Raw genomic sequence first — 22,623 nt, 5'->3', positions numbered from 1 at the left:
ATCTTATTTCAATTAATTTTCTACAATTTTTGTTCTACTCGATTTGAAATAATAATTGATTTTCTTACCAATTTTTGTTCCAACAGTAATAATAATTTGGTTTCGAAAACGGAGCGTTTGAAATTTGAACGAAAGAAAGCGACATATCATTATTAATAATGTACGAGCATTCATGATATAAGGTAAAATTATTTATGGTAGTAGTGTTTATATATCTGGCACGATTTCATTAATGATTTATAGGAGTAGTTCAAAACATTAATAGTATATGCCAAAAGAGAAGGTGCAAAATTTTGTTAACGTCTCCTAAATTGTTTTCCCCATTATTTTATAATATTCGCATCTTCATATTTATTCTATTGGTGCAGTTTTTAAAAATTTAATCTCAATAATTCAATAATTTTTTAATTAAAAAATTATAAAGTTTTGGTTTATTAATGTATATGTTATAATATTAAGGGTTCTTAAGAAAATATAGGATGAAATTAAATGAACTTCGGTCCGAATTTTAGTGGGCCAAGAATTCTCTGCGATAAGGCCCAATGGCGTTGGAACTTAACCGGGTCGGCCCAATGAGCTGAAAACAAAGGAACCGCGTACCGGACGCCGGACGGGAGACACCGTGTTCTGTCTGAAGCCATTCCCAGAGAACTTGGTTATGTGCGGCAATTCTTCATCGTGCGTTCAGTTCTGAAGAAGATAGTGGTTCAGGTAATTTCATTTCTCTTTCGCATGGTTTTCGTTTCGTTGTTGAGATGATTTTGGGTATGGAAAGCAAAATGGAGTTTACTGTTAGCCCCATTCTTCCCAGTGCAACTCCAAAATAAGCAACAAAGTTGTATTTTGCACCAGCATTTCTTGTTAAGCTATGTAATTCCATTGGGAGCAAGAAAATTTGAAGCAATTTCTAATTTCTAATTTCTAATTTCGTTGTCTTTGAGACCAGCAGCTAAGATTTGCAATCTGAGAGGTGGAGGTGTTTTCTTGTAAATATAACATTTGCTAACTTCATGAATCACGATCACAAAGATTATGGCGTTCTAGAGAAATGTGTCAAATGTGATTATAATTTTATTTGTGCTATGTGTACAAGAACAGTCTTTTGCTGTTAATCAAAGCACGGTCGAATGTTGTTCCAGTCTTGTTAACGTGTTCTAGTTAGACAAAAGAGTTTGAGATCATGTTTTATGTAATAGCTAAGTAATTGTTTTTTTTTAATATCCGTGAATGTTGGATATTGCTATATAGAATTTGGTTCCAAGAGGTCCCTTTTACTGACCGATTGTCAAATGAATAGACCATTTCTTCTGTAAAAAATTGTGGTTAAGTTACCTCAGTTAATTAAAAACTTACCAGGCGCCATGTCTGATCTTTCCACGAGCTGATATCCCCTTGCTATTTACCACATGTCATTCTATGAACTGTTATAAAATATTATTATACACAGGGTCATACGAATTTCTTGTTCATTTGATCTATGTTGTTCGGGAATTCTTTACACAAAAGAGTGTAAATGACAATTTCAAGGTTATATGTACTCGTTGATTTCTCATATATGTTTTATATCATATGTTCTTAAGGTGATTGGGGAAGAATATGAGTGCAGAGGTTGAAAAGGCATCTTGTATCGAGTCTAGAAGTGCAAAGATGTCTGGAGCAACTGTTACTTCTGCTGCACCTATGGGAAGCCAAAAGGTTTCCATGTTTGCAGCAAAGACTGGGTTTGTTATACCAAAAAACAAACTTTCAGGGTCTTTGGTTCCCATCTTCCGAGTGAACAAAAAGTTGGGAGGGAATGAATCCGCTAATGGAGAAAATGTGAAACAGACCCAAAGAAATACAAAGTGGGGTCCTGATTTAACACAGGATACTGCTGTCAGAAAGGGGAGGCTCATAGCTTATCAGGTATTTGTGGATTTCTACTCTTTGTCTTCACCCCGCCGCACTTTTTCGTGTATCAATGGCATGTGTTGAAGTCACATTTCACAATCAATAGAAAACGTGTATTCCCCTCCTTCATCTTGTTTATTCTGTGAGCTTTTGAAGTGCAACGAATCACTACCAATTTGGGGGTTGGTTTATTTGATGTATTATCTGGGATAATTTCCTGCTCAGTCTTCTGTGTGACTGTTTCGCATAGAAGATTCCCATTCCAAGTGCTACTTAGTGACATAACTGCCTCTATGGTTATACATATTTTGAGCAGACTCGATTGGAACAAATCAGGGAACTCCTTAAATCTGGAACTTTGGAGGTTCCAAAGACACAAGTTTCTGAAGCTGAGAATGTGGATGATAATTCCCCTGGACCTCAAGGGAATAATAAGGTAAGTTCAGAGCTCCTATTATTTCCTCAAACAGTATTTTTCGTAGGCTATGGAACTGTTTTTTTTTTTTTTTTTTTTTTTTTTTTGGATAATGGAACTGTTGTTTTAAGAAAATAAGAACAAATAAATGTATAACTGTCATTATTTTGTATGATTTTGATGTATGCCTTCTTCAGAATATACAGGCGCTGAACAATGAACTTTTGGAACTTGAAAAACGTGAAGTTATTGGTATACTTAGTTAGCGACTTGTTTTTATTATGTCCTCGAATTGAATTATTTTTGTTATCTGTAGAAATTTTATTGCTGATACAGGTGAAATACTAAAACTGAATCCAAGTTATAAGGCCCCTCCTGATTATAGGCCCTTGTTGAAAGAGGACAGCTTACTTCTCCCGGTAAGATTGGTCTTGGATTACTTTTCTTCTGTGGTTAGTGAATATATTAACCTTTTATTTTATTCACTCTGTTCCTCAAGGAAATAGAAACATATGAACTTAATCATTCTGTCACTCAAAGATAACCATGTTTTATGTCTCGATCATAACTTTTCCTATTTCACATAGGATGAGACTTGGAATGATTTTTTTCTTTTTTTCTTTTTTTCTTTCTTTGAAGGAAAAAGAAAATTTTCGTTAATGACATGGAAAATTGCAAGAAAGTAGCAGGAAGGGTATCTAATTATAGCACTGTATTTCTCGTTTTCACAAGTCAATCATGATCTTTTAATGTCCCCCTACTACATGAGGATCATTCACTTCATTTATAAAATCCCATCATGCTAGGAAATATTTTCCTTCGCCAAATGGAATCTATATATTGCGAATTTAGTGAACTTATTTCATGTTAAAGTTGAGAATTCTACCTTCTGAGGAGGTGCCGAAGTAACGGAGAGATCTCATAATCATCTTCTCCAATGTGATGTTTAAAATGCTCCAGTGCATTGGAGATTTTTGCTCATTCGTTCTGAGTTCCCTCCGTTTATGTAGTTTTTGTAGACCAGTTTAAGCTATTGTTTCCCTGATCATATGGAATTTACCTCGTAGGTTAAAGAATATCCTGGTTACAACTTTATTGGCTTAATATATGGCCCCAGTGGTGAAAATCAAAAGCGATTAGAAAAGGTAAAAAAAAGCATTTTAGATTATGAGATGTTGTACTAAAGATTATCTCTGTTTCATAAACTTTTAATAGATATTTCCTTCACTAAATATGTCAGGAGACTGGAGCCAAAATACGAATTTGCGGTATTAAAGCAGGGACAGGTGAAAAGGTGAACCCTTAGATCATGAAAGTCAAAAATATTTTTCTGATGAAATGAAAGTCATAATATGTTCTATACTGCAAAGTAAAGCCGAAGGACCATATTTTTAGAATCTGGGACATGACAATATTTTTACTCTTTTTGCTTCCCCCACCTTCCCTTATTCTTACAGGACGAAATTAAACCAACTGATGTACACGAAACTCAGAACGCTTATGAAGAGCTGTATGTTTGCATGTCAGCTGATACATTTGATAAGATTGATGCTGCAATTTCTGTTATTGAACTCCTAATCACCTCAATATCGGTTAGTCATTTGCTTCAAGTAAAGAACTGATCTCCACGGTTTTCATCTTATTTTAGACAATTTTTCTCATTATTTATAACTCATTGCCTTTGTCTCACAGGGAAATCTGGCCACTGGCTCCACATTGTCTGACTTGGTTTCTACGGAGGAAAGTTCTTCCAGCCGAGCCGAGGGTACTACAGTCTCAAATATGGGGCAGACTCCTGTGCCGAACCAGGGGGTTATGCATCAACTACAAGTTTATGCGCCAACTCCGATGCAAGGCCAGTTTCGCTATCCTAGTGCATGGCCTTCTCACAATTTACCGCCTGCTCCTGCATTTATTTCCCCACAAGATCCTCCGTCATCATTTTCTCGTCCACCTGCTCCAGTTGCTTTCAATCCAGCTTTCCGGGGCCCTCCTGTTCCTCCTCCAAGACAGCAGTTTCCTGCACAGGACTTGCAGCAACCTTTCATGACTCAAACCAGTCACGTTGGCCAACCCAGAGTAAATGCTTTGACAATTCAACGCCCCTCATTGGTTCCTTCTAATGTCTCAAATCCAAACTTCACTGGTAGTGGTCAATTACCTTCAGGACCACTCCCGAATATGGCAGGATCATCAATTCCCTCAGCTTTGCCTCAACTTGTTCCTGGTAGCATTCCTCCTGGACCACGGCCTGACCGTCCATTAGCACCTAGCATAGTTTCTACTGGTTTTTCTGGTCCCGCAGTTGGCAGCTCAGCATCTATGGGTCCAAATAACATGGGGCAGATGGCTCTATCGATTGCCCCACCCTTTCTGCCTCGTGCAGCTCCACCGCAGGGTCTTAATTCTTCTGGCACAGCATCTGCAAATGCAGCAGTAGCCAATGTGGATGGATATGCATCTTTTACTTCTGGGCCGCCCACCCCCCAAGCCATGAGTATACATAAAAATCACCCTATTACACCTCCAATTCCGTCACCCCAGATGGGGCATCGCCCACCATTTGCAGCACATAATCCTGCTGGTAACTTCATTGCTGGATCTGCTTCAACCCCTCCAACACCACCTACCAATACCAGCAATTTTACATTCCAACCACGTGGTCCACAAAATCCATCTCCTCAAACAATTCTGAATTTAAACATTCAAAACACACCTACCGTACCTACATTGCAACAGCCTGCATCTGGGGCGCCATCTTTCCATCCAGCAGCCCCAAATTTTGTGAGAGCTGCCAATCAACCCTTTCCCGGACCCCAAGCTGGCAGCCAGATAGGTAATCGTCAAATTCAAGAGGTAGCTTCAAATCCTATTGGCATGCAGGTCTCGGCTAGGATTCCTGCTTTCCTCGATCAAGGTCCTCGAACACAACTGCATCAAAGAAACTTTGGTCCAGCCATGCAAATGCAAATGCAAATGCCGAACTTGCCAGGCAATTTTACTCACAGACCCGGGAACCCCATGCAACTTGAACAATGTTTCCCCATGCGAGCTTCTCGACCTGAAGTCCGCTTTCCTCCCCCACAGTACAGTAGCAATCTGGCGTTTGTTTCTAGTAGGCCACCTCCCATTTCCGGTGGGCAGCAAGTTTATGATCCATTCTCGCCTACATCTGTAGCTGGCACACAACAGCAGGGGAGCAATCCGCCAAGGTGAAAACTGCTGAAGTGCATTGGGTGTTTGTAGTTGCACTTTTACGACAGAGGGAAAAGCTCAGATAGCATTCTAAGGCCCGAATGAGCACTCTTTGCTGATATATAAAAGTTAACTTTTGTATTCATGTTTCGCTAAAAAATATGATAGATTTCTTGGAATGGATGTGAGTTGATGCTTTGCTGGTAAATGATAGTCGTACCCTTTCAATGGATCCTATGAGGGGCGGGGTTCGATTTTGATAATTTCCTCAGTCATCTTTAAGGCCTCCAATTTCATCCATTATACGACGGTAGTCCTCACTATTCTCTCTCCCAGTTAGCCTCCCTGATCTCCGAAAGTATCTTCTCTTGATCCCTCGTTGCCTCTGACTGTCCTCTGACTGTCCTCCCTAGTCGTAGTGTCGTATATATCGTGTGAGACATTGTTGCATGGGCGGCCGAAAACGACCAATTTTCACTGGTTGCCCGTTAGATTTAGCAGGTTCAGACACTAATCTTTCTAGTTGATACCCTTTTTAGATTAGGGTTAAGAATTTAGAAGGCCCATAAATTACAAAAATTTCCCTTGGAAACCATCCGTTTATCTTTTCAATACTGTGATATTGTTCCTTACATTTATCACATTACCTAGTGAAAAAAACTGTTAAAATGTGGTACAAAAATTAGAATCTTGAACAATGTATTTTAAACAAGTTTTAGATGTCCTTTACCATTTATATCCCAGCAAGTTTAAAATTCCAAATTTTATTTCTTGTATTTTGCTTTTCGAAGGCGCACAATACTACTCAAACTCAAAACTAATACGTACCAGCCATAGTGAAAAAACAAGAATAAGCTCTCTAATTGCATCCATTCAACTTGTACAGATTCATATTTTTACACACCGAACATCATTTTGACCAAATGCAGTTCCACAAGCAGGGCACTTGCGATTCCGGCGTTCAATTCTTTGCTGAATGCATGAACTGCAGAATAGATGATAACACTTCACAATTACAACCTGCCAAAATCATTAGTAGATATCAGTAAATCATCAGGAAAAGACATCCCCAAAGAAGTCCATATTTGTAACAATCTATATGAAATCTTACCTCCTTTGGATGATCATTACAAATGCTGCACTTCAGAATAGTTTTACAAGCATTAATTTCATCCTGCAATTTCCTTATAGCAGCCTCTCCAGTTTCAGAAGTCAACTTCGCCACCTTACTATTCAATTCCCTTAACTCTTCCTCAAGTTTCTCCCTGGAACTTCTGTTGAAAATGATTTTTCAGTTAGAGGCACATATGAAGCTTGCATCGCTGCAGTCATACAATAAACATGTGTACTTGAAACCTATGCAGTATACGATCTGGGTAAAATTTTATTTAATTGGTTAGGAAGCTATCAGTAGCATATTTTTGCATACACGAATCCACAGATTGATCAACTCCTATACAGAAAAATTGACGTGATATTATACTCTACTAGTATTCTCTGTCGGACGGTACTCCAAAGAAAAACAACTATACCATTGCAAATGCTACAGATGCAGCTGCTGGCACTTGCCCAAGGAAATAATAGTTTTCTACCGTATCTTGAACTAGGAAAGAATGAAGATGACATTACTTCCTTTCACATAAAATTAGTGGACGAACACCTGAAAATACTCCTAAAACATACCTTTCGCTCTCCAATTCTACTTCAGTATCAGTTATCTGCTGCTGTGTCTGCTCATACTCCTTCTCAGAAGAAGAAAATGCGGACTTGAGCCACTTCAATTCCTTCTCAGCATCAGCTAGCTCCCACTTTGCAGTTTCAAGGCTAATGGTAAGATGTCTTTCTTCTTGGGTACATCTAATTACTTCAGTCAGGCTGGCCTTCATCTGCAGAATAATAAAGGTCCTTTCCTTATATTGATTGATAGGCAGGTCATTGTCATCCTTTGCAAAAGAAAAGAAAATCTAACCTGATCTTCAGTAAGCATGATCTTAGTTCTGAGAGATTCGAGAGATGCATTAATTTGTTGAAGCTGTTTTCCCAAGGCCTGCTTTTCAGATTGTAAAAGGCTTTGAACCTGCTTCGATTTTACGCTTTCTGAAACTAACTGCATAAACCAATGATCAACAACAATTTACCGTTGTGCTACCAACAGCATTAATAATCATTAAACTAGAAGGCAAAGTTAATTATTCAAACGTGCAAGTAAATCAGAAGACACACCTTTATATTAAGATCATCCCTCTAGAAGGCAAAGTTAATTATTCAAACGTGCAAGTAAATCAGAAGACACACCTTTATATTAAGATCATCCCTCTCCGTCACCTGCTGTAATAAATGCTGATTCTGAGTCTGCATATCTTCATATGCTTGACCGATAGTCTAAAAGAAGGTAATTTTACAAATCAACCATGGGGGTGGGTGGGGGAAGATTTGGGGTATACAAATATATAGAATGTTAAGCAATCATGTGCTGGGATAAACTGAGAAAACTCAATAAGCAGAGTGCTATGAACATAAAATAAGGCACCTCTATTTCTGATATGTAAGCCTCTGCCTCCCCATCTTTAATTTTTATGGCCTCAGTAAGCTCTAAGATATCCCTGCATGTAAGAATTATAGCAAATACTTTTGAACAATCTGAAACGTCCCAAGAAAGGATAATTCAAAAAGAAAATGTTGGAGACCAAACCAGGCCTAGTTGGCAACATAAAAGTAGCAATAGCATCTTATCAAAATGAATAATTTTCCCCAGTTGATTCATTCAAGCAATAAATGCCCCAAAAGTATCAACCATCATAACGTCATCAATGTTTCAAGTCCTCAAGAGATCAATAACTGAGTGAACAAGCATTAGTCTCCTAGAGATAATAATAGAAACAGACGCACCACTAACATAACCCATACTGCCCAAAATTTTGCTTTACTGTGATCAGTTCTCAGATTAACTCAAGTAGTTGGTGGCTTAGTTTGTTAAAATTATTCAGGACACTCGGATCAACGCACTAACCATTACTCACTAATGAAGGATGGATATATGCTTGGGTGTTCTTCATCCTATTTACCTCAACGCCTCGCCTCAACCACAGATATAAATAAGTAAAAACTATTCCTTGCTCTGAAGAAGAAGAAGAAGAAGAACAACAACAACAACAACGAACCTCTCTGCAGAATCAAGGTTAGATCTTAACTCCGCTATTTCAATTTCAGCAGCAGAAAGCCGTTGTTGACAAGCAGCTTCAGTTTCATTCGCAGCTTTCACTCTCAGTTCAAGGCTATGCTCATCCAAAGCACTTCTTAAAACATCAGCCTGAGAACAAGCTCGCCGTTCTGATTCTTTGATTTCCACCAAATCTCTATAATAAAACTCAAAGTATGTGTTAGCAATTAGACAACAGCACAACAATACATTGTAGTTACACAAACAGTTCAATCTTGCCACAAATGTCCCCCAAGCTTAATATGTATAAAACATGTACTTCAATGGAAAGAAGCCCAACAAGGTCCATTGTTCAAGAAACAGACCTTGAAATTTGAACACCTCATAATACCCACACTAGAGGAGAAAAGTACCATACACTTGTCAACTAATATAAAGTGTGTCAAATTCCGAGTGGCCAATCTTACAAACCCTACTAGTTTTGAATTTTTTTTTTTTTTTTTTTTTTTGGAATAATATCAATACTTTGCATTCAGTAAAAGAAAAGAATTACATTCAAAAAGCAGAAAAAAGACAGCCCCTGCAGAATTTGGACGTTATTTAAAAGAGTTCCAATTTGTATGCAACAAAATAATTCTTCCAAAAAATGATATGTGCTACCACTCTAATTGCAAAACATTCGGCTTCCTCCCTGTGAATGTCATTGAAAACACAATTGATACTTTCCGTCCATATGTCCCAAAAAAAAAAAAAACAAAGTTCTTATTAAGAAAGTTGCTCCATGGAGAACTCGCAAATTTGCAATGGGGGAAAAAATTGTGTGTTGTAATGCTCTTTGTTAAGGATGCAGCAATTGGGAAGAAGAAACTGGAATATTCTGCTACATTCTCTCAATGGTATTCAGCATAGAAGGAAGAGAGAGACGACAATATTTTATCTTCTTGGGAATTCCCTCAACATACGCTTTGTCATGTGTTTAGGAATGACAGGTTTGAGAATTGGCAACATGGAGACTTCCAAAGGAATGATACTATTGCTATACACACTCCATATTCTTTTGTCTCTAGATGGAGTTTTTAGCAAGAAATCAAGAAAATAAAAGAAATTATATCCTCAAGATTTCTTCTGAAATTAGATTCCATGAAAAGGAACCTTTGTGCTAATAATCCAATCTTGTTCTATCTTCGACAATGGTGTGAAGGCTTGGCTTAGAATTCAGCTACATAGTGGTCCACTATATGGTAATTCCTTAACCACGACTGCATTTATTCCCAGTTTAAAGAATTGTAAGTGATCAAAGAATTGAAAAGGTACTGCTGCTGAATGATGAAATGCAAGGATTTTGAGCAAATGGACAAGACAATACCATATTTACTACCAATAAACTTTGTGCCAAAGAAAGTCTCTCTTCAAAGCCATGTGAACTAAAGAGCTTTGACAGCTTTATATTTGTGTCGATGATCTCCAAAGGACAAACCAACTTTCACGGAGACTTTTTTTTTTTTTTTACGATATTACAGTTTACAAGGTAGCCACCTTTTGAATTTAAATCATCGGGCCACAATATTTGTCAAGTAAGTCCCCCTGTTTTTTGCTATTGAAGCCATTATGAAAAGAGACATAATACATAGGGATGCTTGAGAGAATATCCTGAACAAGAGTCAATTACGAACCTGTCAAAAGAATACTATTTCTCCACTTGATATTTTTCACAAGAAACAGAGCATTCATTAAAAAAAGATGAAAAATACAAAAGGCAATACAAAAGCCAGTCCAAACTGAGGAACTAAACCAGGGTAACCATACAAAAAAACAGATCGAATCCAAATGGATAAGACCAAGCCAAGAATTATAGAACTCTCGGGTAATCCTAACCAAAGCCCAAAGGAAACGTTAATCCTAGTGAATAATTTCTCCATTTAATGATTTGATTCAAATTTTGGCTGGACAGAGTTTGCAAAGCCTTTGAACCTATTTCTCATTTTTGTAGTGAACGCCAATGAGAGAGGATTCAGAGAGGCTTATCTTCATGTCTGATATTCCTACTAGACTTGGAGCATGCAATGAGTGGATAATGAAAACAGATATTCGCTGGTATAAATAGAACTAGTTGATAACTATTAAATCACCCCTCAACCAAAAAGTTTATGATGGGAGGTTATAGTATATTCAATTATTTATTTATATTTTCACACCCCCTGCTTATGGACTGAAATTAGCACAACGCCCAACAAGATGATAATGATTTGATAATGATGGTAAAACAAAACATTCTCGCACCTTTCATCGTAAGTTTCCTGTCCATACATGTCTAAAAACAATTCCAGCTCAAGTTTGTCCTCTAGCAACTTCTCAATCTGCAGTATTAATACTCATCAATGTTAGTTATTCTATGAGGATCGAAATCCTCATTAGTTACTGAACAAAGTCAGCAATATCCTACACTCCTAATGCAAGCGAATAAGTGAACTAGCCACTAGTAGAAAGAAAATGTGAATATACAATTCTTCTGTCATCAAAGTTGGATATAAATTTGAAGTCCCAACTTCAGTTTATCCTCAAAGATTAAAATAAGTATAATAAGCATACTTTTTGCCTTCTGCCTTAAAATGGGATATCTTCAAAATTGCTGAGATATTCCCGGGCTTGGGCTCTAATTAAAGTTCAACAACCTAGGGACTTCCGCATTATTCAGTATTGATTTCACCTTATGCAGTAGTGAATAAGGATTTTCTAGGGGAAACCTTGTTTCTTCTGTAGAATCTTGAATAAACTTATGGTTGTAATCTTGTTTTGCCCCTAGAGTAATTTTAACTTGGGAAGTTTTTAGCCTTTTACAGCCGGTTATTCTCTTCTTTGAGGCTGTTTAGTCATTAGTTTCTGTTTTCCCAGCCCGCTTATGTGTGTAAATAGGTGGCTGCAGGGTGCCATGACAAAAATCCAGACAAAAATCCAGCTTCAAGTGTAACGCCATTTTTGCAGCCATGACAAAAATCCAGAAAAAATTACATAGAGAAATAAATAATGATGATGACTATGACGACACAACTTTAGAGGAAATAAAATGTGGCTCAACTAAAACAGGCATACAATTGAAGATAATGGCATGAATAAGGTCAATATCAATTAGAATACCATGAATTGGATTCCTTCATATCATATAGCAGGAGCAGAGAAAAACCATGCTGACCAAGACTCACAAAGGTATACAATAATATTCAAGTGACTCGCCTAAAATCTTTAGAACTCACACTAAAAAAGTTGAATAACAAAACAGAAATGGTCGGAGTAGAGAACTTAACCAATGCCTTGAGAGATTTTATCTCCATCATTTGTTGTGCACATATGTCTGTTAAGCATCCTTTCTCTTTTTTCTGAATCATCAACCAATAATGGTTAACTTCAAACGGATAAGCATACTTGCAAATGATATAGAAGAATGATATGTCCAAACTATCAAAGATATGACGGAGCATCATAATAAGAAGTGTGAAAAGGAAGATCCTCCCACCCTAAGACCAGGTGAGAATAACAAAGGTTAATCTAACTGGGAAAAATTAAAATAGAACCATGAATACTATGGGAACTGGAAAAGGAATATCAAAACGAATTAAAAAGCTCAACAAAATAACAGAAGCATCGTCAAAGATTCTTCTTTTCCTCTCAAACAAATCTTCCACAACCACATATCTTACACCAATACCATTCAGAAGTACACACATTTGCTGCTAACTTTATTGGACAATAAACCAACAAAACCTTTTGTTTAATAACATTAACATAAATTTGGAGAAAAAAAGAAAAGAAAAGGAAAAACCCTACTATAATTGGAACTTGTAAAAACTATAACCACAAAAGAAGGGAAATAAAGCACCTCAATAGGCCAAAAACATGACCCCCCAGATTAACGCAACCCAAGGCAATTTTCTAATTCTTTGTCCTTGTAATAATTTGAAGTTCGGTAGGAAGAATTAGGTACTATAACTCCACCTTTTCTATATTTAGGTAATAAAGCACCATGTGCAGACAAAGTTGTAAATATCTTCACTGTAATTCTGAGCCAAAATGACTATTAATGAAGTGATATCACGATGTTCATTCTAAACTCAAATTGTTATGTTCTAATTGGTTTTCAGGCAAACTCTCCTCGAAACAAGGGAGAAATGGTTACAAAAAAACCATGACGACGTCTTTACTCAAAAACAATGATGCCAACACAACCGAGTAAAGTAGATGATAGACACAAATATGAAAGTACCAAACCATATGCCAGAAGAGAAGAATGAAAATAATCAAAGATCTTTGTATCTTCTTTCAAAATTAGTATGTACGCGTAGGAAATAGGACTAACAAGCACTCAAGGTCATCATACATAATAGGGATAAAAACATAACATCTACAAGTAACATTAACATATCATCAATCCCAAAAATCAAGACATGAATATTATTAACACCAGTCACCAAAATGGTAGGAGGGTCGGCACAAGGCTCAGGAAATCATTACATTATCAATTTGTCTAAACTTATATGGATGATGGATAAAAGGGTAAGACCAAACCTTCTCAATTAACAAAGTCTCAAGTGCCTGGACTTTCTCACGTACAGTAACTGCTTCATGGCCTGTCTCCTTCCAACGCTTTAGCTGAGATTCCATCATCCCCATTTCTTTAGATAAAGCTGATGCCATTACATGAAATTCTCCTTTGATATCCTCTCTTGCTGTGAATGGAAACACCTTCACAAATAAATAACATATTTCAATAACAAAGGAAGAGAGAGATCATATCGTATGAACTTACTGGAATCTTGAACTGCCTCTTCCATTTCAATTTCTATGTCATTTTTTTCCACCAATATTTTTTGCAGCTGATGCTCTAGCTCCTCAATCCGAGAACTGTTATTGTCAATGGAGCTCCTTGCAATATCCAGAGACTCCAATTTGGCATTCAAGTCTTTCTCCCTTCTCATGACTTGAGACCTGTCAGTCTGAAATCTAACCTTTAAAAGGAACTCGAATCGTAGTAAATATCAAATAACATGGAAGTTGAGACAAATTATTTAACCTGCAACGCTTCGGCCAGTGATTTATAACGCTCCACTTCAGCAGTCAAATGTTGGAGTTGATCATTAAGTAAAATGTACAACCGTGATGAATGTACATACTTTTCATCCTTCAAATCATTCTTCAAGAACAGAGATAAAATATTCAAAATGCATCATGGAAAAAAAAAAAAAAAAAAAAAAAAAAAAGTAAATATGGAAGAGTTATCCCACAAATATCTATAAAGTAAAGAGATTACAAACCTCAAGTTCTTGGAGTTGGTTTGACAAGGTTACATTATCTTCCCAGGCATCTTGAAGCTCAGAAAGGCGATCAGCTGCCAGTATCTGTATTATCATTGATGACATTAGGTGCCTACATGCGTGAGAGAAAGAAAGACCAATCAATCAACTATACCTTAGTTTCCTCAATGGAATCCTTTAATTCACGAAACCCTATAGTTCTCTCTGTAGGGTTTTCAGGTGATAAACTTCCATTCACTGCACCCATGGTGGGCGCATGCGTTGCAATGCTAACATCCTTCTGCATCATAAGACTGACAAGTTTTCTTCTACATTCTTCAAGTTCAGCCATAGTCTCATCTAGCTCATCTATCACCAACAAAAAAACATAAACGGTCAACAGAATAAAACTTAATTATGCACAATGAACCATCGATTAAGAGTTTTTATCTCTTCTTCAGATTCAAATAAGAGAGAGATTAAATATAATAATAGTCCTCAAGTACTGCAACATCACAAGAAATATTTCAACAGTAACCTGAAAGACGTTTAATCTCGGCTTGATCCATCAAATGACTGCGAACATAAGTTTGAATCTCATCAGCATATTCTTCATGCTTCAAGTGGAGAATTTCGATGATTTCTCGTAGATTGTTAGCCTCCTCTTTCATCATCTCATCAATCTTTGACAAATGAACGATAGCATCTAAAAAGCCCGTGATCATATAAATGCATTGTCACATGTCTGCTTCTACAATTATCATTCAAGTAAAAATGAATTTCCTACATCTAACCATCGGATAAGAACCTATTGAATAAAAAAGAATATCAAATCTCCAGAGGGTGGATGGGGAGCACAAACCCATTATTGGCAACTGCACGTCACAGCAATCTAACTATACTAAATAAATAAATCATTCTGACCTTCTGGTGATCGTTTCTCACTCCAAGCAGAAACTATGTTCGCAGTTTTTTCCCTTTGAGTATTAAGAATATCCTCCAATACTTTAAACAACTCCATGGTGGATGCATGACGTGTAGTGAGGGCTTCTTTTACATAGTTGACAATTTGTCCATCACGTCTGACTTCAATAGAATCCTTCAGTAGCAACCTACAAAGAAACATATCCTCCGCAGGACACGAAGGAATTGAACCTAGAAAGTACCTTGGTCAATGTAAATGAAAAATAAATTCAATTCTACTTCCACAAGAAACTGAGTAAAGATAACATTTCAATAGCCAGGTGTTTATGTGTACTTGCTATAAGCCTAATAACCCAAAAGTACCTTGAGAATGGCAACCTTGTCCTACATTTTGTACAACCTCTCCACCCCCTCCAGCTTGTAGTCCAAGAAATACTAAATCATCAACCAACTAATAGAGAGAAAAAGATCATAGGCATTAAAAAAACAGGAAGCTTACATGGAAATTCAGACGGAAAAGGATATATATAGATCACCTGATTCCAGAGTTGATTGATGAGAATCAATGAGTCATCATAAGAACTCTGCTTTTCCTTCAACTGATAAATTTTGGATCCAAGATCTAGCAACTCGTGCTTTTGAGAGTCAGTCTGCTGGACAAGTTTTTGATTCTGGAAATGAAGGACGGTTGCATCAACCTGGAATGATGGTCAAAGATATTTAAACAGATATATAAATCATTATGTTGTCAAAATGGTTTTCTAGCTCAAATAATCATAAATCTTAAAAGTCTGTTAGACAGTTTTTTCTCTTTTTCATTTTTCAAGATTGTGCTGATAAAGCTACTTTTACTCAAATTCTCTTTAATTAGTTCTTCACTTCCTAAAAACCCTTTTTTGAAATCTTGGCCAAGTTTTCAATTTTCAAATCTAAAAAATGGGTTCTTGAAAACTACTTCTTTGTAAAAATAAAAATGTTTATGAAATGTAGTTATGATTTCAAAATAACTATGGGAGTATTTGAAACCAAGAAAATGATTAGTAAATAAGCTTGGTTTGTAGACGTAGAAAATTACAAACAAAAACATTATCAAATAGAACATCCTACATAAATGGCACCGATTGTTTGAACTTTGAAGATGTGTACGTTTACAACTTGCACTTTGAACTATTGGGCCAGTATGCATCCTATCTGATAAATACAATAACATAGGGAGGCCTGGCGGGAAACTGCAGACTCAGGTCATGAAGCTGAATGAACCTAGTTTCACATTCAAGAATTCACAAAATAATATATCTACACACCTAACCACGATGAATAACCGTGTGTAAAAGGAAGTAGTGCGTATTAAATAGCTTCATGCCATGATTAAGGGGATAGAAACATTGAGACCCTTTAGTGGGGGAAATGATCCAAACGCCATAAATTGTTTGGTTTTCAGTTCAAGGCTCATTCTCTGAAACAACCTTCTTCCACTTGAAAACAGAGCGTATAAACCAAACTATTGGAGACGCAGAAATCCAATAGGTGCCGGAAAGTACTGAAAAACTATTTAAACGCACTACTTATCCAAAGAAACGAGAAGTATGAATTTAGTAGTGGCGGGGGGTTAAGACTTACGCTATTATTATGTGGTTGTGAAGTGGTGGAGTTGCGAGCCATGGCGGGGGTAAGCGAGCTCAAATGGGGCCTCTTCTTATCGGGTTCATCGGGGTCGGCGCTTTCCATTTACGACTGCTAGAATCGGAACGGCAATTGGAGGCATAAAATTGAATGCTTCTACGAACCCTAGCGAAGTACCGGAGTTCTGGAGATCAACCCAACCGGGGGGGCGGGAGTTCCCAAAAGGACCTGGAGAGACGGTTTTCCTGCGACGTCGTTTCACCCACTTCGTATGAACCCGACACGTGGCTTTGGTTATTCTTGTGACTTGCATTTTCTTTACCCCAGGCGGTTAATTTATATAGTTTGAGAAATAAGAAGTTTCGGGACTTATACCTCCATTTAATATTCATTTTAATTCTCCATTATTTTTAAGTACTTAAATGAAATAATAAGCCTTTTATTATTGATCGTGAGATTTACAAAAGCATAATAAATAAAGTAACTGCGATAAAAATAAATTTTTTAACTTCTGATGTATCATACATTTATATTAAAAATTAATATTTTTATTGATTTTTCAACCAGTTATAATGATTTAATTCATCACGTAGGTTCCTGATTAATTCAATTAGATGTTTAATTAATTATATATTTTACATCACATTGCATGCAACGTGTTGTATCCGGTTTGCTGAAGCGAACTAAATGTTGTTGTATCCGGTTTGCTGAAGCGAACTAAATGTCAAACACGAGTGCTTTAAATTATCCATAAAACCAAACATTTAATATTTATGGGATTAATTAAGTAATTGAATGAATTAATATTAATGAATTAAGGAAAGTCCACCTGGGGTGTGGCTTGTACGAAATAGTTGGTGGGCGAAAGTGAAAATAGAGTGGAAGGCAAGGTGGCGGAACTTCTACTTGGGACTTACCCATGCTTCAAATTAAGTCATACCATCTTCCTCCTCCAGTTCAATTAATTATGCCATTAATTAAAACAATAATCCAAGGCGGAAGTAACTAATTGGTGGACAAATGTGTTCTTCATTTTCGCTTAAATTTCAGAAAACAATAATGAACAAAACTATACACACCCAACAATTCAAATTACATTGTTGTGAAGTTTCTACCTTCCCATGCCCATTTCTGTGAACTTGTGTCCCATTTCAATAAAGCTCCTCGCACGTGTGTCTATGTTCTTCGATGTTTCTTCTTCCTCTTCGTTGGTTACTAATGAAATGTATTGGGGGTTGTTGGGCGTTTGTTGGTAGAGTTTAAGCAGAAACAAGTGGAGTGATAAAGCGAAAATGGTGAGGGCAATTAAGAGCCAGCTGAACTGAAGGTTGACCAGAGACTTTGCTCGGTGAAGTGGCGCCTCCCCGCCGCACCGCACCACTTTGTGCCCGTCTTCCAAGTGCATAAAGCAGCCTATAATAAACATATTTTATTTAAGCAATAATACAAAACTGTAAGCTGTCACCATTATGTTTTGGCAACTACGGAAAAGGAAATAATTTTTACCTTTGGATATGAGAGAAGGCGTCCAAAGCGTGAAGCCCATGAGCATAAGCCAGACGCCTTGAAAAATAACGCTGAAAGACCTGACAAACGCCACCAAGAAGCTAGTGGGAAGAGCAATCCCGAGGAGAGTTGTGGCGAGAGAAAGGAGCACCAGAAGCTGGAGAAGCATGTGGTATTGGCCTTCGGGGCCGTTGTGGTCGGCGGAGTGGAGGTGGAAGAGGAGAAGCTCCTGCCCAAAAGCCACGGCGCCCAGAAACTGTGTCAGCTCAAAATAAGCTTTGGGACGAAGGCGGTCCAGAATAACAGAGAAGGCAGCAAAGACAAAGAAAGTCATGGAAATGTTGGAGTGTTCGATGTTGTGGAGATGGTTGGAAGGGATGGTGCCGTCGGTGTCGAAGGGGTGGTGCCTCTGAGGCCCGATGAAGAGCTCCATGGCTACGGAGGCTGAGGCGGCAAGCATGATGAGCAACGGCTCTAGGTACTTGAATCGGGAAGTGGGAAACCATGAGAGAAATATTGGGGAATGGGGAGGGTTAGTACGGGCTTCAATCTTGATGTTGTTGAAAAGATGCCACAGGCCAATAATGAAGAAGCCAAACCCGGGAGCTACATGACCCACTAAAGTCCCCATAATAATTTTTCTTTAAAAGAAAAAACAGAGAAGAAGGGAGAGTTATGAAGGATATTGTGAGATTGAATGTATCTACAACTTATAAGAGAGGAAGGGGAATGGAGATACCCAAGAGTTAAAAAAAAGGGTCTAGAGGGTGAGATTGAATGTATCTACAACTTATAAGAGAGGAAGGGGAATGGAGATACCCAAGAGTTAAAAAAAGGGTCTAGAGGGTTCGATAGATGAGGTTGTCAAGGAGAGAAAGAGAAAGGAAATTAGGGATAGATGAAGCTTATAGTTGACTAAATATAGTTACGTATTTGATTAGGTGTAGTAGTGATACAGCAGTGGGCCTTCCAAACAAGCCATGCCTTGCCCTTAGGAGAGTCTTCGAGTCTGACTTCACCTTCAAAACACTCATTTTTATTACATTTTTGCTTCCCCTACAAACCTCACTCTCATTTATTGTTTTTGTTAGGTTATTGTTTTTGTTAGGTTATGGTGCCGTTGTTTTAAGCTGAGTCAAAGTTATACAAACCTCACTCTCACATATTGTTTTTGTTAGGCTATCTAACTATTTAATAGTTATATATATATAGTAGAGAATTATATGAGTAAATATATATGGTAAATAGTTATACATGGTAGATGGTGGTTATATCTGTAAAACTAAATATAGTAAGCTAAACCATATATATATATACACCCTCGAGTTTTGAAAATGTACCCATGTTACTGTACACACTTAAGTCATCCATATAAATCCTTTAGCTAAGGGTTCTCCTTGCATGCATTTTCTCTATCCTTCTCTCTAGGGTTCATCTAGATCGAGTATGTGCGTTGTTGTGCGATCCTAACAACTAGTATTAGAGGTTCGGTGTAGAAACCTCTCCTTAGAAAACAAGTTTTAAAAACCTTGTGAAGCTCGGAAGGAAAAACCCAAAAAATACAATATTTGCTAACGGTGGTTTTTGGCTATTACGGTAGTTCTACATGGTGATTTCGTGGGTTTTGGCTATTACGGTAGTTCTACATACTGATTTCAAGACTTGAGCAACGAATCCGTACCTTCTCATCGACCTAAGAAAAACTTAATTGATAAGTCAATTATAAATAAATTATAGTAAAAAAACTTAATTGATGAGTCATTGTATAATATGTGTGTTTTTACTTTTAGTTCTGACATTTATTAATCCACACCCTCTCATCATATTAAAGTTTGAAAACTAATTTATATACATTCCTATCTACAAATTTGTTATTTTTGTTTATAAGATATGATCTGTTTATGTTATAAAAAGAAATAAACAGTGAAAAAAAAACAATTCAAAATTTAAAACTTGTCGTGGAAGAAAACAAAAAAGAATGCAGTAATGATGAATGAATTAAAAATAGTGAGGAGTACGTGTCCTCCAAGCATACGATGACGTAGGATTGCTCCTTGGATGTGGCATCTCTTATTTATTTAATAATTCAGTGTGACTAATCCAAATACTTTAGGTCTAAATTGAATAATTTTGTATATATTTTCCAGGACAATATTAGACAATGCAGTGGGCCACAGATAATCAACTAAACCACAAAGAAAAGGAGCTTATTTTATTTGGTCGTAAAGATCTTGAGTTATTTGGATTTTGGAACTATTAATATTTTAATTGATTTAGGCGCAGCCAATATATTTTCTGATTGTTTATCCCATTTTTAAATAAATTATTTTAAATGTAATTCTATCAGCAATGACGTCAGTGGAATAGATCGAAAAAATTGTATTTATCAGCTATTTTTGGACATTCTTCTATGGATCTGATTTTGATTCCATTCCTAATCTATTTAATTTCGTAGTTAATTTATTATACTAATTGAATTCAAAAACAATTCTAAACTTACACTCCTTTATTATATATATCTATTTAATAATTAGTGGAAAAAAAATCTGAAAAAGGGCCGTAACATGGGCCGAAGGGTTCAAGGTGGACCGACACAGACCAAGGCCCATTTAAAATTCTTTGCAACCCAAACTCAAAACTAATGGCTTCCTTTAACCCAAATTCACTCACCAAAATATCAATTATTACCTTTATTACCCAACCTCTATTTCTTTCTTTATTTCTCTCTCTTTCCTTTTTTGGTTAAAATATTAAATTTATTCATCTAAAGACTTTTTTTTTTCTTCCGAAATGGGTTAAATAATAATGTTTCAAATACAAAATAGGATGTGATATAAATAAATTTATTGATGAAAGTATAATTATTAGGTAATTTAAAAAAGGGTAATGTATTAAGGTCTTGCGTGACAATTTCGGTGTAAAGCTACCTGGAGATATTAAATGAAAAAGTAGTATTCATTTTACTTTTGTTTGGGTTGATTTGGAAACGATGGAGCCAATTAGTCAAAGAAAAGAAAGGTTTGAATATTAATTCCATATTGTGGAAAGTTGGGGGAAGACATAGACTTGACTACATAACGTTTAAATTAAATGTATATTTGAATGGGTTGGTTTATTGTGATTTGGGAAGCGTGAAAGGAATATTATCATTTCTCCAATTCCAACAACCGCAACTCAATTTCAGACCCCACACGAAATTGGTTCGAGACTTGATTATTATTTCTTGGAATGGGATCTTCTCCGTCTCTTCCTTCTAGAATCATAATTAAAATATTAAAACAAAAAATGGAAAATGGGAACAGAGTATACAAGCGCCTGGCTTTATATATACAGCCAGAGAGATGCTATGGGTCTTTGTCTTTGAGCTCCCACGCCCACGATTCCATGGCAAGAATCTATCCATTCTTCGTCTTTCTCTCTTTCTTGATCTCCTCCGCCATGGCTGTCGCTATGCCCGAAGTGGAACACTCCTTTGCAAGAACGGTGGACAGAGAACTTATGGGCTTCCGAAAAGAGAAGCTGAGCCACTTCCGTTTCTACTGGCACGACGTTATGAGTGGCAAAAACCCAACCTCGATCCAAGTGGTGCCCCCTGTTTCGAACATGTCGAGCACATTTTTCGGGACTGTCCAAATGATCGACAACCCACTAACAGCAACTCCAGATCCGAAGTCGAAGCTATGGGGAAGAGCTCAGGGATTGTACGCATCGACTTCGCAGGAGGAGCTTGTGCTGTTAATGGCGATGAATTTGGAGTTTACGAGCGGGAAATATAAGGGGAGCTCCATCACTATATTTGGAAGAAACCAAGTTATGGCAAAAGTTAGGGAGATGCCTGTGATCGGTGGGAGTGGGCTGTTCAGATTCGCGAGAGGGTATGCGGAAGCCAGAACCAGCAAGGTAGATTTCAAGACCGGGGATGCTGTTGTTGAATATAACATTTACGTACTTCATTATTGACCCCATTTATTTTTTTGTCTGTGTTTGCGTTTTGTTTCCTTAATTTAGTTGTTTGGAACAGAACAGAGTATGTTTTTGGTTTCAATAATTTAAAAGTCTGTTTGTGTTAGTGGGTTTGGTGGGTGAAAGTGGAAGGCCGGGAGTGGGTTTCCTATTGTGTCATTTCAAACCTCCATTAACTTTTCTTCATATTCTACAAACTATATGAATTGCGAACCCGAGAAAGATTGGTTCAACAAACAAGCTCTGCTGCAGCTACCAAGCAACACTCGATGTTCCTTCAAATAGGAAATAAAATAGAGAGATTGTGAGCTCCATAAGATATACATCTCTTATTCAAATTAAGTATTTTTAGAGAAATTAGAAACAAATTTGATAATATTATAACACTGTTAAGATTAGTGATTCCTAACATTGATGATAAAGTAAAGATACCCAAAAGATGGAACTATTAGACGATGGAAGGCCACCCTTGAGTGACAAGTCAATCTCCCGTTTTCTTTACGTTTTTAATTTAAATATCATTTTCATGTTTTTTCAAGATCTTAAAGAGATAAAGACCTATTTCTTTCCCTTAAAAAGTCTTATATTAATTTAAATAATTGTTTTTTTTTTTATTCTGAGAGACTTCGGGGGCACTCCAGGTTCACATGATCCACGTGTAA

General features: G+C 36.9%; 4 protein-coding genes across 7 annotated transcripts; 2 read left to right on the top strand and 2 right to left on the bottom strand.

The window, feature by feature from the left end:
- Positions 1–560: 560 nt before the first annotated feature.
- On the top strand, positions 561–5,735 carry LOC111777090 (uncharacterized). Of its 3 annotated transcripts, none has more exons than XM_087118443.1 (9): positions 561–711; positions 1,581–1,905; positions 2,207–2,326; positions 2,512–2,557; positions 2,642–2,724; positions 3,373–3,450; positions 3,546–3,599; positions 3,763–3,897; positions 3,998–5,735. In XM_087118443.1, the coding sequence occupies exons 2-9, from the start codon at positions 1,597–1,599 to the stop codon at positions 5,519–5,521; spliced, it is 2,349 nt and encodes a 782-aa protein (XP_086974569.1). In that variant the 5' UTR covers positions 561–711; positions 1,581–1,596; the 3' UTR covers positions 5,522–5,735. The 3 variants fall into 3 exon arrangements, with proteins under 3 accessions (XP_086974569.1, XP_086974568.1, XP_086974570.1); XM_087118442.1 differs by having other exon boundaries at positions 2,503–2,557; XM_087118444.1 differs by lacking the exons at positions 561–711; positions 2,512–2,557 and having other exon boundaries at positions 1,764–1,905; positions 2,622–2,724.
- Positions 5,736–6,337: 602 nt separating this feature from the next.
- HUB2 (histone mono-ubiquitination 2) lies at positions 6,338–16,773 on the bottom strand. Of its 2 annotated transcripts, XM_087118440.1 has the most exons (19): positions 16,490–16,768; positions 15,406–15,567; positions 15,233–15,320; positions 14,870–15,100; positions 14,484–14,651; positions 14,121–14,314; positions 13,967–14,050; positions 13,726–13,845; positions 13,462–13,648; positions 13,221–13,381; positions 11,963–12,034; positions 10,941–11,017; positions 8,662–8,856; positions 8,031–8,103; positions 7,796–7,882; positions 7,470–7,607; positions 7,184–7,386; positions 6,612–6,774; positions 6,338–6,520 (listed from the first exon to the last, which is right to left on the bottom strand). In XM_087118440.1, exons 1-19 carry the CDS (start codon positions 16,595–16,597, stop codon positions 6,389–6,391), a joined length of 2,643 nt encoding a protein of 880 aa, XP_086974566.1. In that variant the 5' UTR covers positions 16,598–16,768; the 3' UTR covers positions 6,338–6,388. The 2 variants fall into 2 exon arrangements, with proteins under 2 accessions (XP_086974566.1, XP_086974567.1); XM_087118441.1 differs by lacking the exons at positions 6,338–6,520; positions 6,612–6,774 and adding an exon at positions 6,932–7,103 and having other exon boundaries at positions 16,490–16,773.
- Positions 16,774–17,275: 502 nt separating this feature from the next.
- LOC111777672 (uncharacterized) lies at positions 17,276–18,716 on the bottom strand. Its single transcript, XM_023657378.2, has 2 exons — positions 17,999–18,716; positions 17,276–17,905 (listed from the first exon to the last, which is right to left on the bottom strand). Exons 1-2 carry the CDS (start codon positions 18,627–18,629, stop codon positions 17,604–17,606), a joined length of 933 nt encoding a protein of 310 aa, XP_023513146.2. The 5' UTR covers positions 18,630–18,716; the 3' UTR covers positions 17,276–17,603.
- Positions 18,717–21,317: 2,601 nt separating this feature from the next.
- LOC111777673 (dirigent protein 7) lies at positions 21,318–22,158 on the top strand. Its single transcript, XM_023657379.2, has one exon. It carries the CDS (start codon positions 21,383–21,385, stop codon positions 21,956–21,958), a length of 576 nt encoding a protein of 191 aa, XP_023513147.2. The 5' UTR covers positions 21,318–21,382; the 3' UTR covers positions 21,959–22,158.
- Positions 22,159–22,623: the final 465 nt, after the last annotated feature.

Source organism: Cucurbita pepo, chromosome 16, assembly GCF_057944985.1.
Source record: "Cucurbita pepo subsp. pepo isolate OVF chromosome 16, ASM5794498v1, whole genome shotgun sequence".
NCBI classification, from domain to species: domain Eukaryota; kingdom Viridiplantae; phylum Streptophyta; class Magnoliopsida; order Cucurbitales; family Cucurbitaceae; genus Cucurbita; species Cucurbita pepo.
This window is presented reverse-complemented; position numbering and strand designations above follow the sequence as displayed.

What these genes read in the sequence shown, in the direction of transcription:
- LOC111777090 (XM_087118442.1), top strand. Translation starts at nt 1,597, where the DNA reads ATGAGTGCAGAGGTTGAAAAGGCATCTTGTATCGAGTCTAGAAGTGCA. An exon ending in GACCTCAAGGGAATAATAAG is followed by an intron (nt 2,327 to 2,502) that starts GTAAGTTCAGAG and finishes TGCCTTCTTCAG; the next exon opens with AATATACAGGCGCTGAACAA. An exon ending in TGAAAAACGTGAAGTTATTG is followed by an intron (nt 2,558 to 2,641) that starts GTATACTTAGTT and finishes TTGCTGATACAG; the next exon opens with GTGAAATACTAAAACTGAAT.
- HUB2 (XM_087118440.1), bottom strand. Translation starts at nt 16,597, where the DNA reads ATGGAAAGCGCCGACCCCGATGAACCCGATAAGAAGAGGCCCCATTTG. An exon ending in ATTCCATTGAGGAAACTAAG is followed by an intron (nt 14,051 to 14,120) that starts GTATAGTTGATT and finishes ATGATAATACAG; the next exon opens with ATACTGGCAGCTGATCGCCT. An exon ending in CACTGGCCGAAGCGTTGCAG is followed by an intron (nt 13,649 to 13,725) that starts GTTAAATAATTT and finishes GTTAGATTTCAG; the next exon opens with ACTGACAGGTCTCAAGTCAT.
- LOC111777672 (XM_023657378.2), bottom strand. Translation starts at nt 18,629, where the DNA reads ATGGGGACTTTAGTGGGTCATGTAGCTCCCGGGTTTGGCTTCTTCATT. An exon ending in GCCTTCTCTCATATCCAAAG is followed by an intron (nt 17,906 to 17,998) that starts GTAAAAATTATT and finishes TGTTTATTATAG; the next exon opens with GCTGCTTTATGCACTTGGAA.
- LOC111777673 (XM_023657379.2), top strand. Translation starts at nt 21,383, where the DNA reads ATGGCAAGAATCTATCCATTCTTCGTCTTTCTCTCTTTCTTGATCTCC.